The sequence below is a fragment of the Dioscorea cayenensis genome, chromosome 3 (assembly GCF_009730915.1).
Source record: "Dioscorea cayenensis subsp. rotundata cultivar TDr96_F1 chromosome 3, TDr96_F1_v2_PseudoChromosome.rev07_lg8_w22 25.fasta, whole genome shotgun sequence".
NCBI classification, from domain to species: domain Eukaryota; kingdom Viridiplantae; phylum Streptophyta; class Magnoliopsida; order Dioscoreales; family Dioscoreaceae; genus Dioscorea; species Dioscorea cayenensis.
Window position 1 is genome coordinate 3,675,446 of NC_052473.1, and position 17,678 is coordinate 3,693,123.

Below are 17,678 nucleotides of genomic sequence, written 5' to 3' on the forward strand. Positions count from 1 at the left end.
TTTAAAATTAAAAATTACACTACTATATTACAAGGGTGATAGCATGATTTATTTATTTCATTTTATTTATTTATCTATTCATTCATTTACTTATCTATTTGTTTGTTTCTTAGGATTAAGATTTTAATGAAAGTTTGTTTGTTGTGGATTGAATGTTTGTAAAATCATGTTGTGTTTGGATCAAAACCTACTTGTTGACTTTATGTTGTTGGCCCTTGTAGAATTTGATTAGATATTTATAAAATATTGTTGTAATTTTTTTATTATGAAACAAATATAGAATAGTAAAAAGATATTATTGTAATTTTACTATTTTGTGTGTTTCGTACATATGCAAATAAAACACTAAACACAAAAAATGTGTATATTCCGATGAAAATCAAACATAGAACAGCACAAGCACTTGTGCTATACTCTAACTGTTTATATTGTATTGTATTGCTAGTGTTGATCTCATTAACAAATCAAACAGAACCTCTAAGTGCAAAATCCACCAATACGTACACGCAGTGCTCTTGAATTTTTCACCCTTGATCACGAAAAAGTGATGGCTTCTCTTATACCAAAAAACTAACGCAAAGATAGTAATTAAAAGACGACTATAAACATTTGTATTAGTTTCTTGAAGTAAAGAAGTCATCACTTTTTCAGGGTTAAAGGTGAAACGTTCAAAAGCATCGCCTTTGCACTTGTGAAATCTCTGTGAGAATATATCAAACAAAAAAAAAAAAAAAATGAAGAATGCAACACATGGCTAATGAACTGAATATGCCAAGCAACATTATTTAAAAAATGAAAGGCGCCTCACAAGAAAAGCTGAAAACCAGCTGAAAGACTTTGGGCACTCCAACTTTGAAAAAGTATTTTTTAAGTTCTCATTGTGGTACAACTATCCTACAATTTACAAAGAAAGATGTTATCTAATATTAGTATTAGAGATTGGTTTGTTTCAACTTTCTACACTCAATTACATGATCCTCTATATAAATTAACCAAATAAATGTCATTCATAAATTAAGTATGAATATTAACATTCCAAACCATCATTCACCTTTGGGAGGGCCAATTAGATTTCTTTAGTTTGTAGTTGAGGTTAAATTCTAATTGTATTGTCCCTTCTAAAGGAAGTCCATGTGATGTATTGATGCTTAGCTTTAGGAGGGATTATATGCCTTCCATTGGATGGATACAAGGGGCTGAAGGAGTCAGCCAGTGAGAGGGAGCCACAAGATGTTGGGAGGAAACCGGGCTTGTTGAAATTGATTTTGGTTGCAATGTAAGATTAGATGTTATGCGTATTATCCCACTTCAACCCATTGCACCATTTTTCCGCAAGTCTTATGAATTTGTTTGTAATAATGTGTAAGTCAAAAATGAGCTTACTCAATTTCGGACCTTAAATAATTAAATTAAAAAGACATGAAAAAAATGAGTAAAAAATTGCTTATACTTAATAGATTTGTTAAAAAACTAATGCTCAAAATTCCTAGCAGGGGGAAGTGGGATGGTTTTCTGAAACTTGCTTTGTTTCTTCTCTCTCTCTATTGACAAATTCCTCCAAAACTTTGCATTAGTCTATCTTTAGAGTAACAAGGGTAACAAGATACAGGACCCTAGGAAGATTATTCAAATTCTTACACTTGGCTATATACAACTTTCCTAACTCCTAGAAAATGCTTTTTGGCTCTACTTCATTGAATTTAATCTTGTTCAGGTTACTGTAAACCCATAAAAGTAGCTTTTTAAGATCACTTTCACTTCCATACCACCAATTTCTTTAACTCGTTGCATGTCGTAAGTTTTAATTTTTCAAGACACGCACATGGAAAATTTTCAATAGCCAAATTTGGCTGCGAAAAACATGTCTAACAAAAGTAGAAAGTCGACATGTAGACCAGACATGTTTGGAAAGGAAGACCAGACATGTTTTCCAAACTTTGGAAAAAAAGAACTGTGGGTGGGCAAGGTTCCAGTTAGAATCTGACTAGACATTATTTGAAAAAGAAGATCGGACACGTTTTCCAAACTGACAAAATTCACACTCTAGGAACTGCAAATGAAACAAATGAGGAAGCATTCTCTTTAACTTTTGAAGACCAAATGACCCAACCTACGATAAAGAAGACTAGGAGATTTTGTAATAGTGCAACACATAGAGGATGACACCAATAGACCCGGATGATCTCGATGCCAGTGGTGAGGTTATCAGAGCGTGAGTGGATGAGTCTTGGACAACTAGGGTTCTTGAGAATTCTGATCTGACCCTCGGAACATGGCTCTCTGATACCATGTGAATGTTATGAGATTGAGATAACTTTATGAGAAGAATTACCCTCTATAAATAAAGAGGCTACAAATCATAATAGGATGGCCCTCAGAACATGGCTTCCTGACACTGTGTGAATGTAATGAGATCGAGATAGCTTTATGGGACCCTCTATAAATAGAAAGGCTACAAATCATAATAGGAATTACATCATAAGGAAACAAATCATAAAAAAATTAAATAAGAGAAAATTATATAATATGGAAGAAACTAAAAAGGAGAAAGATATACAAGGAAGTTCTAACAATAGGAAAAGATAAATAAGGGCACTCTAATAACATATGGTTCAAACAATTTCTAAAAGAAAAGAAAGATTCGCCTTTCAAGATAATCCAAGATTTAAATGTATATTGGTAAAGGTAAACTAATAATAAAGGAATTCCTTCAAGAATCTATATATTCAGCATGATGTATACTGGGATTAGTTTAGTAATAAGACTTCATAGAAGGATCAATGGCAAGGATGTTATACACTAAAAGCCCCAGCAAAATATTCTAATATCATGGAACAGGGATATATAAGTAAAGCACCCAAATCTAATGTCTTGATTTCTTATAACCACAAGAATTTTCTTGGTCAAGGATGAAAATTATGTGTAAAAGTTCTATAATAATTGAAGACGAGTAGTACCTCCCCAAATCCTAAACTTCCATCATCTAATTCTAGAGATAGTATAAGACCTTCACGGTTGAAACTGCTGCCAGAATCATTCACAAGACTTGATGTAGGTGGTGCGCATAGTTTAATTCTGCAACACCATAAGAATACATTAAGATAGTAATCAATGAATATTTCTAGCTGCTAGAATATCAATAAATCATAAAATATTCAAATGCCCATTTTGAGTTCGTCAGTAAACTTGCCTATACACTGAATACTCCATTTTAGTAATCTTGCATATGGATGGTCTATCATTAATATGATCAAAAGTAACAAATTTTGACAGAACATGGCATGCTTGGTCTACAGCTTCAGAAACAGATGCTCTCATAACACTGCAAGGAAGACAATGAGCATGGCAGGTTGCAATAATATGAAATGTAATTCCATAAAATAAAGATTGCAGTCTAGACCAAAACAAGCACCTGTGGTAATTAGCATTATCCTCAATACAACTCTCAACTTCTATTAAGCAGTCCCTTTGTTCCTTTCGAGAACTCTGTAAAGCATGTTGAAGTTCAACTTTTGTTCGTGCACGTAAATGCTTCACACTGAAAAACCAATATTTCACATTAAACACCTGAAATAGCAACTCTATCAATATGCTGGAAATTCTATCCTAGAACCTAACAATAAAATGAGAATGGTCATTCTACATCTCAAGGAACAAGCATATATATATATATATATACATATGCATATGTATCTTTAGCTCTGAAACTCATATGGGCACAGGCAGCTCAGGTCACACAAACCATGTATAGATGTTATCAGTTAATGAAAATCTTATCTTAATGCTCTCCTCTTTCCCTTCAACACAACAAGATAAAAGTCACTTATGATAAAAGAATGCTTCAGGTCTAACAACAAATAATTAAGTGCATGCCACAGATACTATTTAATAATAAGATGCTGTCTTCGATAAAATAAGAATGATTTAAAAAATTAATGTCGTCTACGTAAAAGTAAAATACAACTGTTGGATAGGGGCATATCAAGGAAGTTATAAGTCAAAACAGATACATTACCCATGTGCTGCACATAGTTGGCCAATCAAAATATCATGAGATGTGTAGAAGTAGCGATCAAGTACACTAGGTTCAGTGGTAGTTGCAATTGGTAAAAGACTGAAAATGGCACCCCCATGATTGTTGATCACAAGTATCGTCATTGGTTTCCTCTTTTTGCTATAAATAATAACAGATTATTAGTCACTAAAGATATAATTTTGGATTTCAGTGAGACCTGACAAATAATTGAAGTAAAAAGCAACAGAAAAGGTCACATAACAGGAAAATTTAATATTTATCTTGAGAGATTATAAACTAAATCATTTAAATATGAATGCAAGGGAAGTTTGAAAATTGTTGTTAAATGCAATTAAACTTCAAATTGGTTGGACAGCAAATTAACATCTGTCATGGGTTAAGCAAGTTATGTCGATTTACTCGATTGTAATAAGCAAAAGAGAAATCTAAGTTATTCAGCAAGAACCACCGGCATATCTAACCTAAGACCTATATATAAAAATGAATGCAAGAGAAGTCTGATAATTGCTGTCAAACGTAATTAAGGTTCAAATTGGTCAGAGAACTAAAAATTAACATTGCCATGGGCTAGGCAAGTTATGTCAATTGTCATAAGCAAAAGGGAAATCTAAGATATTCAGCAAGAACCAGCAGCATATACTTAAACTAAATGGAGACTTTCAACGACATCATAAGACATTTCACACATCAAAATCTAAAACTCAAGAGAATAGCATGGGCATTATTTTATAGGACCCTGATCTCTCCATTTCTCTTTTTGACCCTTTTTCCCAAACCAATATAGGGTAGCTTATGTTTCAAAAGGGAATAGAATAAGCACTGAATGTGATATCAAAGTGTTTGTCTGACCATTCTCACCATTCAAGTTTTCATCAAAAGTTACTCTGGAAATTGAGTGGACAAAATGGCTACTACAATTAATTATTATGTACGAATCATCCACTTCACACTTAAAATATAAAGCCAAAGCACATTTAACTGCATTTTTTTTTTTTTGCTTTTCACTTGTTTTTTTCTAAAAAATAAGGAAAAGTATCAAGCAGTTTTATGCAAAAATACATATAGTTTTAAAAATCTGAATGTGTAAATCCCTAAAAAGTAATAATGTATTTATGAGCAATTGTATAGTGTAAGGGGATGCTTTTTATGTGTCTCATCTGTTGGATCAGCTGATTTCTAACATACTTAACAAGAACAGTGATAGGCTACGCAGCCCAAGGCAACTGAAGGTTTATGTTTAAAAAATAAAAAAACAAACTTAATGAGCAGTGTTAGATGGTAATCTTTTAGACAATTATGTATTAGATATGTATCAAGCAGTTATGCATTAGATAGTTATGTTTTATGGTGTGGGCAGTTACTGTATGATACTTTTAGGGGGTAGGCTACCATAGATGAAGGTAAGGAGATTATTGTTTTGCTGTTTGTTGTAAAAGGAGGAGGCTCATTTGTAGAAAATATGGAAAGATTTAGATAATTGGTTAACTATCATTGATGATTTGCGTAATTGTCGTTGATTGATTTCTATAGTTTTTTTTTAATTTGTATTTACACCTATAATTAGGCAGGTAAATTAGTAATGTACAGCCCTATATACAGAAGCCTTGTACCTTGTGTTTTAATAAAGTTTGTAAGAAACCAAAAAAAACAATCTTTTTGTCTCTATTTTGTTTCAGTTTTCATCCTTGTTAGAGGGAACCCTATTGTTAGAGTTATGTTATAGTTTATATTTGGTTAATGGGCCATATTGGGCCCATACCACAAAACCCTAGTATTTCTCTATATATATCCTTGTACTCCTTTACTAATGAAATATACAAATTATTTCTCCTATTCTCACATGGTATCAGAGCTCTAGGTTAAACCCTAGCCGCCACTCCAAACCCTAGTCTTCCACCCACCGCCGCCACCTCTACCACCAGCCGCTGTTCATCTCTTGCCGTTCTCGTTGGTCTATGGGCACCTGGTGATGTTCCTCAGCCCTCACCAGTGATGCCTATTGCACATACAAATTGCATTATTAACATCATGCATTTAGATAGTATTCATGCATTTTTCCTAGTCTTTATTATTATTTTCCCTTTCTTTTTGTACAAACTACTCTTTCTAGTTGTTTTAATTGTAGGAAGCAGGAATTGAAACTGGAGACTGGGGAAATCCACAACCTGCCTGTGTACTACGAAAAGTACCTGTGGACTGTAAAGTGGCTGGGGCCCAGCTTCTATCTTTTGGATATAAAAGGATCAGAATGTGACTTTAGGGAAAGGAGGAAGGCTGGGAGAAAAGGGCTGGCGGCTGGAAAGGGAAACAAGGAAGATCTGAAGACCTGGAGAGAGTTGAAGAAGGGAGGAGAGCTGGAAATTTAAGATCAAACCTTGTAGACATCATAGGGAGTCCTCTCAGCTTGTTGTGCTGCTTTCTGCAGACTTTCTTTTCTTTCTATCTTTTTCTTTGTAACTGAGATGGTGTGTGAGTAGAACTTTTCTTAGGTTTGGGATTAGCCCAAGGTGTTATGTGTTTGATGTGTTAATACATTTTGTATGGATCTTTTATGCTTAATGGTAGATTTCTTGAGTTGATTTCTGATTTGTGTCAAAGCTTGTGATTGTGAAAGCATTGCTTGCTATCTTAGAGATCTAGGTTAACTGAGAGGATAACCTGGGTCTTGGAACCTCATTAATCACCCTGAACCTGCTGAAAGGTAGTTCTTGAGGGCTCATTGCTTAATCACTGTTTTTATTCAGGTTTTGAGAAGGGTTTATCTACCACGAAAGTAGGAGGTAGCCTTGATCAAGCCTAACTTGTTATCTCTTGAAAGAGAGTGACAAATAGCTTAGGATTAATGCCCTTCAAGAGATCTGCCCAAATCTAGTTTAGATCCAGCACATTATTCATGTTATACCTTGTGGTGAGTTCCCAAAACCTAAGTCTATTTTAATCTGAAGAACGATCCACAGCCTTGTGTTCCTTCAGCCTTGATTGTGTTTTATTCCCTGCTTCTTGTTATTCCTAAATCCTACCTTTTTAATTGTCTAGATAATCTCTTGTTGCAATAAATTGGTAATCAATACTTGGTCCTCGTGGGATCGATACTTATTTACTACTTGGCAAAACCGTGCGCTTGCGGTTGTGCAACAATGCCCTTGTCTTGTTGCTGAAGGATTTGTCTTGTCGTCGTCATGTCTTCGTTTCATGATTCTTTAGTTAAGAATCTCCATTGTACCTCGTAAAAGTTGGATGGAAGGAACTATGTTTTTTGGGCGCAGAGTTTTGAGCAGTTCCTTATGGCTCATAAGAAATCGTCGTACCTCACGGTAGATCCGCCGGACTCGAAGGATGCCAAGTATCGTTTGATTGGCTTCTCGAGGATGCTCGCGAGTCGCTCATGGTTGATCGGGTAGTATGGAGCCGGATATTGCCGTAGTGTGGTGATGTTGACTCACTGCAAAAGGCAATTTGGGAGATGTCGGATTGACATATGGAAATGAAAAATAATATCTCTCGTGTTTTTTGAGTTGTATGAGCAACTGCTTACTGACCCCGCCAAGGCAATCGTACCGCCCTCGGTTCTTCACTCACATCCGTAGCTCTGCTGGATGAGCTCGGATATTTACCACCATTAGTTCTTGATCCGCCACCCTTCGTCGTACTCGGAATGAAGTTGCGAGTCATCGCATATCTTTCCGGGCTCCCCTCGAGATGCAAAACCGGTGAAGGGCTCTATTTTGAGTTCCCGAGAAAATGCCCCGATCTTGCTCGCTGCTTTATGCTCGCGTCCTTCGCCTGCCTTCTACATCCACATCTCCGTCGCCCTGCTGTATCCTCCGATCGATCCGCTTTTGCTAGCTTCTCGTGGGCGTGGTGGTAAAGGCTCCTCTCGTGGTGGTCGAGGAGCTGGCCCCAGTGATTCTCGAATAGGTTTGTGTGTACCTTCTGTCGACGGCCAGGTCACACTGAGGATCGTTGTTGGGATAAGCATGGTCGCCCGTCAGTGGCCAATGCTAATACCGAGGTGGTCGATCCGTCACCCACTTCTAGTGCTGAACAGTTTGTCACTATCTCTCGAGTCGACTTTGTACGGTTCCCAAAGACATGCTGAGGGCACGCGTCTCACACCACGCCTCTTCTTCCGCTTTCCTCGGTAATGCCTTTCTTGCTTCGAGGATAGTTCCCTCGGATTATTAACTCGGGGCCTCTTCTCACATGCAGTACAAAACCCTTTTTCAAAAATCTTTCTCCATCTATTTTTTTCATTCCGTGGCAATCTGCCGATGGACGATCGTGCTTGAGTGTCCGGGAGAGGGAGTTATGCGAGCTTCCTCTCGACTTAGACTAAATGATGTTTTTTTATGTACTGAATTTCCGTCAACTTGCTATCCGCTTCTGCGATCACCAAACATTTGAATTGTAGTGTAACATTTTTTTCCCTTTTCATCAGTATTTTTCGGGATCTCGCGATGGAAGAGGATTGGTTTGGGGCGTAATCGCGTGACGGGCGTATATCGTTAGTGCGTGATGATATTCCTCGTGGTTTAGCAACATCCGCTTTTCGACTCGAGTCATCACTCATATGGCAATCGTAGATTGGGTCACCCTCTCTTAGTCGCTCTTCAAAGAACTTTGCCTTGGATTCCGGTCGAGTCGTTTTAATGTGAGTCGTGTCACTGGGTAAACATCATCGTGCTACCTTTTAAACGTTCTACTCTAGTGTCTAGTCGGTCGTTATTTGATTTTAGTTCATTGTGATGTTTGGGGACCTTCTAAGGTCGCGTCTATTTCTGGTCATCGTTACTATGTTGTGTTTGTTGATTTTTCCCGAGTGTCTTGGGTATATTTGTTAAAAGATCGCTCGATCTATTAGTCGATGTCCTTCAAAAATTCATTTTGGAAATAAAAAATCAATTTTCCATTGTTCTCAAATGTCTTCGCACCGATAATGCTTTTAGAATTTCTCTCTCACTGTAAAATTCTTTTATGTGCGTCCCTTTGGGATTATTCATCAAACCACTCGTCCCACACACCTCTCAACAAAATGGAGTAGTCGAAAAGAAAGCATCGTCACATCTTGGATGTTGCACGCATTCTCTTTGTAGGCGTAATGTTCCCTATGTATTTGTGGTCCGATGCTATCTCGACTGCTAGTCTATCTTATTAATCGTATGCCTTCCGCACCCTTTAGTGGGAGAGGTTCCTTTACGTCGCCTTTTACCTAATACCGAGTTGTTTCACTTATCCCCTCGTGTTTTCGGTTGTGTTGGTTTTGTTCAGGATTTAACTCCTAGTTTGGACAAGTTGCGCCCGCGTGCGCTTAAATGTGTCTTTGTTGGTTATTCCCCGCACCCAACGTGGATACTGGTTGTTTCATCCGACTAGTCGAAGTATTTTTGTGTCCATGGATGTCACGTTTTTTGAGTCTCAATCATTTTTCTCTGATTCAGTTTCTCACGACATGTTAACTACGTCATCTGATATTATTCTCCCCATCCCTGTCTCGGTCCCTCCGCCTGTGCCTATGCCTAGTGTGACGCCTCCTCCATTGGATACAGATGTTGGTCGTTTTGGACAGGTTTATCATTGACGCCAACATGTACCACCGCCAGCTCCGATCCCTCCGGTCCTCTCCCCGGACCATGCAAATCCGTCTCTTGATCTTCCCATTGCCTTTCGCAAAGGTATTCGTTCTTGTACTAAACATCTCATCTCCCTTTTTGTTTCTTATGATAATCTTCACCCTGTCCCTTCCGCACATTTGCTCTTTTCCTTGTCTCGCCGAGTCAATTCCCGTGAACTACCAGGATGCGCGCTTTGCTTCCACAATGGCAAACGCAGACCGAATGAGGAAATGGAAGCCTTGAGATCTCGTGGTACATGGGCGCTGTGCCTTGCCTCGCGATGCCCGAGCATCGCCATCTGCGATGGGTCTTCTCTGTAAAACACAAAGCGGATGGTACAGTTGATCGCTACAAAGCCCGGCTAGTGGCCCGTGGTTTTACTCAGACTTATGGTGTTGATTATGCTGAAACTTTTTCACCAGTTGCTCGTCTGAATTCCATTCGCATTCTACTGTCGGTAGCTATGAATCGATCATGGACACTCTGTCAACTTGATGTGAAGAATGTCTTTCTCTATGGAGACTTAGTTGAGACAGTGTTTATGGAGCAACCTCCGGGGTATGTTGCTCAGGGGGAGAATCTAGTCTGCCAGCTCAAGAAAGCGATCTATGGTCTAAAACAAAGTCCTCGTGCATGGTTTGACAAATTTAGTGTAATTGCAGTTGAAGATGGTTTTCGCAGGTGTAATGTGGATCATTCTGTGTTCTATAAGAACACTTCATCTGGTTGTGTTGTACTTGCGGTATATGTCGATGACATCTTGTTGACAGGTAGTGATCGCCAGGGAATTCAAAGAACTAAGGAGCATTTAATGAAGCATTTCGTTACACGAGACATGGGACGACCTAGATACTTCCTTGGTATTGAGTTTGCATATGCCAAAGGAAAGATGACGCTCTCACAGCGGAAGTATGTGTTGGACTTACTTGAGGAGACTGGTTTATTGGGTTGTAAACCAGAGAATACACCTATTGAGCAGTCACCACCCTTTTGGGAGACATCTTCCCCATTTCTCAAAGATCCTGGTCAATACAGACGTTTGATTGGCAAGCTCATTTATCTAACTGTTACTCGTCCTAATATATGTTACGCAGTTGGACTCCTGAGTCAGTTTATGCATGAGCCACTAGAAGTTCACTGGCAAGGTGCTCTGAGAGTTCTTGCATATGTTAAAGGAGCTCCCGGCAAAGGTCTTCTCTACAAAAATCATGGTCACCTAGACGTTACAACATATTCTGACTCGGGTTATGCTGGTGATAGAGGAGACAGAAAGTCTACGTCGGGCTTCTGTACATATGTCGGTGGAAACTTGGTTACTTGGCGAAACAAGAAACAGAATGTGGTTTCGAGATCAAGTGCAGAAGCAGAGTACAGATCGATGGCACAAACAGCTTGTGAGATGGCTTGGGTGCAGTCTTTTCTATCTGAGTTGGGATTCCCTATCACAATACCTATGCAGATGTTGTGTGATAACCAGGCCGCCATCTTCATTGCAAATAATCCAACATTCCATGAGCGTACCAAGCATGTGGAGGTTGATTGTCACTATGTTCGTGATATGGTACTGAAGGGAGTCATCTCTACGCCGTATACCCAGTCGTCTGAGCAACTGGCGGATATCTTCACCAAAGGTTTAAATGTTAAAGTCTTTAGTAATCTATGTAACAAGTTGGACATGCTCGATATATATGCTCCAGCTTGAGGGGGAGTGTTAGAGTTATGTTATAGTTTATATTTGGTTAATGGGCCATATTGGGCCCATACCACAAAACCCTAGTATTTCTCTATATATATCCTTGTACTCCTTTACTAATGAAATATACAAATTATTTCTCCTATTCTCACACCTATGAAATAGGTGTGTTCTTATAATTTAGTTATTGTGTTCTTATAATTTAGCTTATACACCAGATAATTTCAATATTATCAAACTCTGTGTATTCTTCTTGAGTCCAACAATTTGATTATGCTGGATGTCCCTGACAAGGTTGGACTCGAGAGTGGAAGGCCTAAAGAAAATAATGGAGCAACAAATGATGAGATGCAGAGATCCAATTCAGACCACCATAACCAAATTAAAATCAATGGGAAATTCTGTGGAAGAAATATGGAGGGATTTTGATGAGATAAAGAAGATGTTTTATACTTTGGTTGACTTGCGAATTTTGTTGAAAGGGTTAGTGAAACAAAAGGGCCCTAAGGTTGTGGAGCTAGAAGCAGTAAGTTTTAGCCATTCAAGAATTCCTATACACCATGGACCAACACCTGTGGATATACATTCAACCAACTATAAAGACAAGTTATCTGAAGCATTCAAGAAGTTTGAATTACCCTATTACTATAAGAATGATCCGATTAGGCAACTAGCTAGGGCCAAAAAATTCTTTAAAATTCAAAATATCAAACTAGAATTGAAAATATCTCTAGATTTTGTATGCACACAGTGCACTGGTTTAGGTATTTGAGAAAGAGATTGCTGGATTTGAATTGGGAAGTCTTGAAAACTAAATTGCTCAAAAGATGTTCAAGCAGTGATGTGGGAAATCCATATGAACAACTGGCTGCAATCCGTCAAACAAGTTGAGTAGAAGCTTACGTGCAACTGCATAACATTCAGAGGAGAACTCATGACCCACAAAATGTGCCAAGAGTGGTCAGCCTTGCCTGTTCAATTGAGAATAAATTATTTGGAGAAACTATGAGTGTTATTTTCGAAAAAATTTGAAAGTTATTTTTCATATGCAACCCCATCTAATTCTGCAGGACAGTTACAGATTGTTCAAAAATGGGTAGCTACGGTCATGATTCTACAGGGACACGCTGGATTGCTATTTTTAAGTACAACTTAAAAGAATTTAAATTTCAGCCAAGACTAAGACCAACGTTCTGCCCTGTTTCTAAATTCCAAAACAGGGATGTTATCTAATAGACCACCACCTGCTAATTTTGCTGCAATTAATCAACAGCCCACTCAATTTAGCAATACAAGCATTAAACATTTGCGTTATCAAGAGTATATTTGGAGAGAATAGGAAGGACAATTTTTTAATGTGACCAACAAAATGGGCCAATGCATCAGTGTCGATAGAGGAAACTTAGGGATTGAACTTGGGTGAAAGATGATGAGGGCATGGAACATGGAAAATTTGAAGTGGTTAAATTAATTAAAGCTAATAAGGACCGGCAGCCACAAGGCCCAAGGTCATTAAAGGGATGCTTTCCGGGGACAGTACCCGCATTTCAACCTTGAGGACAAGGCTGCTTCTTCACCGGGAGGCATTGATAAGCTATACAGCCTAAAGGCAATTGAAGGTTTATGTTAATACAAATAAAATACAGACTGATAGACTTAATGAGCAATATTAAATAGTCATGCTTACAGTTATGGATTAGACATGTATTACGCAGTTATGCATCAAACAGTTATGTTTTATGACGTGGGTAATTATTGTATGGTATTTTTAATGGAGGGCAGTTACCGTAAATGTAAATGAAGGTAGGGAAAATATTTTTTTTGCTGATAGTTGTGGGAGGAGACTCCTTGTTAAAGGGGGAAGGTCTATGAAATAGTTGTGTTCTTATACTCTGGCTATAAACCTAATTATTTCAGCATTATCAAAGAAATTCTGTGTGTTCTTCCCTTGAGTTCAACAAACAGACAATAGATCCTTATACTAAGGACACATTTTAAAAACCATTAAACAACATTTTATAGTTACAACTAGCATTCAAGAAGAAAAGATAAGCCTAGTTGTCTTGTTGAACCCTAATTTCTTTTCTTTTCTCCTGGATTCTTTGGCCAAAAACAGAATAGATATAAGTTGCTTATTTTAAAAAAGGGAAATAAAAGAAGTATCTAATAGTTATCAAAGCGCATGTCTTATTCTTACCATTCAAGTTTTTATCTAAAATGGCAACGGAACTTCTGTTGACAGATGTTTACTGCCACTAGGAAATATATATGATTCACCTAATGCAAACTTAATGTATATGGGCAAGGCACAGTTAACTGCTTCATTTCCTTTTCTTTTTTTTTTCTTTTTTCTTTTTCTCTTTTTCTGAGAAGCTGCAGAGTTTACTACATAAACATATAGCTTTCAATTTTTTTTTAAGTAAATACATAAAAAAAGGCCATTTTATAATGAAATTTGCAATATTTATTATGTGTCAATTCTGTTCCAGCAGCCAGCAACTGATTTTGAGAACCATCAATCAATGATTTCCCAAAAAGCAGACTGCACCTAGCATGAAGAAAAAGGTAAAAGGTATACCATGAAACAATAGATGATCTCACCAAAAGTAGCTATTATTCTATGATACATCATGCAAATGTTCTTCAAATGGAACAATGAAGCTTACAGAGTAATAATATTTAAAGGCCCTAATCCTTAATGAATCTGGTATTGTTCATGTAATGAGTTGTATAGATAGCCAGTTTAGATCCCCAGACTCCTAAAACTTTGGTTGACTGAAGGTTAGCATGTCTATATAATTCATGTCATAAAACAATAGAGAATAACATGAGTACATATAACCTACTAAAGACGACTGAGATGATTCAGATTAAAAATTTAAGGGCACGTACCACTGATTAAGGATATTTAATCCATTTGTATCATGAAGAAAGGACACATCGCCTACCATGCATAGTACCTGATAATCAAAGCACTTTAACATAATTATTTTCCATCTCAACTACCCAATAAGCAAATAGGAAATAAAGACCATTTCCATCAAGCAGAGAACCAATGGCATATATATTCCTCCTGTGTGCTGATAACAATGGAATATACATTTCTTAAATAACAAACAAATGAATATTATGATTTTGTCGCTAGAAAGCCACCAGATTTTATTTCAAAATAAATCATTGAATAATTGTTGTAACTATAGCATGCCTTGATTTAACTACATCAGTAATCTTAATTTTCCTTTTAAAAAATTGAAAAAAATAATAGATGCTAATCATAGTTTGACATAAAAGAAGTCTTCGATTTGATCAAAGCAGCTTCTTCTTCCAAGGATCAAGAGATATTGTCTCGTGATTCATCTAAACACTCAAGTGACTCTACCATTGACATTCACAAATCCTAATTTCACCTAATCCTACTATTGAGGTACCATCAACTGGTACTTTCATTGAGATCTTTTTGATATTTTTGAATGCCAAGTTTATATCAAAATTTGAGAGAAATTTGGCAGATTTAAGGAGCCCGAAGACCAAGTCTGGGTCAATCTTAGAAAGGCGTGTATCAGCTTCAAGGTGTCTAGTGCTAACGCAATCCAAACAAACTAACAACTAAAATAATTTGAATCCTCGATGGATCTAACAACTCAAAGAATGGTTTTTCTATAATAGAAAAACCACTTATACAGCACCAGTTGTATTTGTCTTGATCTCAGATATCCCATTACAACCAATAACATTTTTTCCATTATCTCCATGGATAATGAAAAAATATATTATGAGTGAAATTTGTGTAAAGTTTCAAGGCTCCCCTGCATAACTGTATGTAGATCAAAATAAGAAAAGACTTCTTTAGAACAAGAAGGTTTAGTGAGGAAGTGTATAGCAGGTAAACGAGTCAAGTATATCCGCTTGGAAAAAGAAAAGAGTATGAAAAGACTGAAATCCTTTTTAACAAGTAGACATAAATGGATTAATAAATACCATACCAGGCAAGAAGAAGGTGAATAACTAACAATAGAAACAAAAGGAACCCACTTCTAGGAAAACTTCATTCTAAGAAACATGCAATCATTTAGTACTAGGATCAAAGCAGTGAAATTCCTCTTAATCAATTCCAATACAAGAAGACACACACACACAAATTGGCAAAAAAATCTTATACATTAATGAGGAGAGATAATAAAACAATGCAATTACTCCAAAAACACAAAAAGAAAAATAACTGGTTGGAAAGCCATATAAAGCATGAAAAGGATAAAGATCAAATCTAAGTCTAGAAATGATATGGTAAATATGATGTCAGGAAGTTAAGGTAACTCCATCTCAGAATACAGATGGGTAGGTTAACAAAAACTAGAATGGTTTAGCTGTTCTGTTACTCTATTTTTGGTGCAACATCTAATTTCCATTGAACTTACAATGGCCACAATACTTATTCCCAAGTAGTGATGTAATGCATCAACCTGCTCCAAATGTTCTGTCCATCTTCCTCTACCAGCTCTATTTAATGCCATCATGCTTTTTTCTTCAATTCTATTACTCCTACAAACCATTTTTTTCAAAATTTTTTACCTTGAACAACTTCAACAGCTTGCAAATGCACTCCTGCAACAAATTGATAAGCTCCATAAAGATAGGATGGCCATCTATTGCTACATTCAAATATAGAACCTACAAATACAATCTGAAACCCTGCAAAGTTCGGTCAGATTTTTGTGAAAGATATTTTCAACAGGTCCACCAATAACTTTAGTTGTCTTGCTTCTAAAAGCTTCCACATCAACCTGTTCTTTTAAAGCTTCCTTAAATTCTCAATCATTGGGAGATAAAGACAAATTAAAAGGCACCAAATATGGTAAAATTGAATTTGACAGAATCATCCAAATTTTAATTAAAATGAAAATTTGTGGACCCCGCCCTTAATTAGAGCCTGCTTAAGTTGCTAAACATGCTTACCTTTCTCTTAATCCATTATTTCGGCTTCTTGCTATGAAAAGCTTGCGAAGTGAGGAAAATATGGAGGGATTCCCGGATTTAGTCCCATCCTTGTCAGCTGGCAATTATTCCTCATCCCTTTGCCTTATCTCTACCCCTTCCTTGCTTCCTTCCACCTTTAACCTCATTCTCCTCTCCATTGAAGCCTCAAAAATGAAGAACCTTACCGGAGCACTGTAGTGGCGACGATCAAACCGGGGAGGAGCTCTTCCACTCATCAACAACCTAGAGGTATTTGTTGAAGGTTGTTCACATTGTCCGGAAGATAACTTCTCTTTCATGCATGATGGTTGTTAGCTTGTTGCTTGTGTTTGCATGAGGCTGTTGTTTGATTTTTTCTTTGTGCTTATCCTTGCATGAAAACCCTCTCTTTATGCATACAAGGGTTCAAGGGATTACTTACTTGGTGATCCCCTAATTCAAAAGAAATCCTAAATTTTAAATACAAGGGTTCAAGGGATTACTTACTTGGTGATCCCCTAATTCAAAAGAAATCCAAGATGATGCTCAAGGCGGTCCTAAAATCCAAGGGAAAGCCAACCAAATATACATGAATACTTGGAAGAGTTCAAGCACAAAGGTTAAAGATAAGCTAGTCTAAAATACCAACACTCTACTACAAAGCATGGTCTTTCTAAACACAACTTAGAACTCAAGGATTCAAAAGAAGCAACAAAACATCAATTGCTATAAACAAAAGAACACAACTCATGCTCTACCAACATAGTGGTTTGATATGCCAATACATATATATCTCATATTAACAAAACCAAGATGCATGTCACTTAAACACAATTGTAAAGCACACAAAGTAAATAAATATAATATATATATATGTATATAAGGGCAGGTGTATGCATGAAAAACTCATACACCAAGGCATGGATCATGCAAGCTAACATTCAAGGGTGTAAACATAAGTTTTTATGCAAATGAGAACATGGTTTCTTGCACATGTATGAGTGGTTTCAAATATATATATATATATATATATACATATGGAGGTGGTTTCATGTATGCAACAATAAATCTATATCTCTATGCAAGGATAAGCCAAACATAAATCAAAATGGTGAAGCTCTTCATGCAAACATCATCATCAAAGGCAACCATAGACACATGAGAGCATAGATCACTCACTAAGAGCTTCAAAACATGCATAAAGAGAGGGTTTTCATGCAAGGATAAGCACAAAGAAAAAAAATCAAACAACAGCCTCATGCAAACACAAGCAACAAGCTAACAACCATCATGCATGAAAGAGAAGTTATCTTCCGGACAATGTGAACAACCTTCAACAAATACCTCTAGGTTGTTGATGAGTGGAAGAGCTCCTCCCCGGTTT

At 37.0% G+C, this 17,678-nt stretch overlaps 1 protein-coding gene across 5 annotated transcripts in view; it reads right to left on the reverse strand.

The window, feature by feature from the left end:
- LOC120252843 (protein PHYLLO, chloroplastic) overlaps positions 1–17,678 on the reverse strand; it is a 95,270-nt gene that overhangs the window by 14,367 nt on the left and 63,225 nt on the right. For all 5 annotated transcript variants that reach the window (XM_039261036.1, XM_039261032.1, XM_039261044.1 and 2 more), the window contains 5 exons: positions 14,234–14,301; positions 4,016–4,174; positions 3,413–3,538; positions 3,191–3,322; positions 2,958–3,075 (listed from right to left, as the gene is read on the reverse strand). In XM_039261036.1, coding sequence (XP_039116970.1) covers positions 2,958–3,075; positions 3,191–3,322; positions 3,413–3,538; positions 4,016–4,174; positions 14,234–14,301 — 603 coding nt within the window. The remainder of the gene's footprint in view (positions 1–2,957; positions 3,076–3,190; positions 3,323–3,412; positions 3,539–4,015; positions 4,175–14,233; positions 14,302–17,678) is intronic.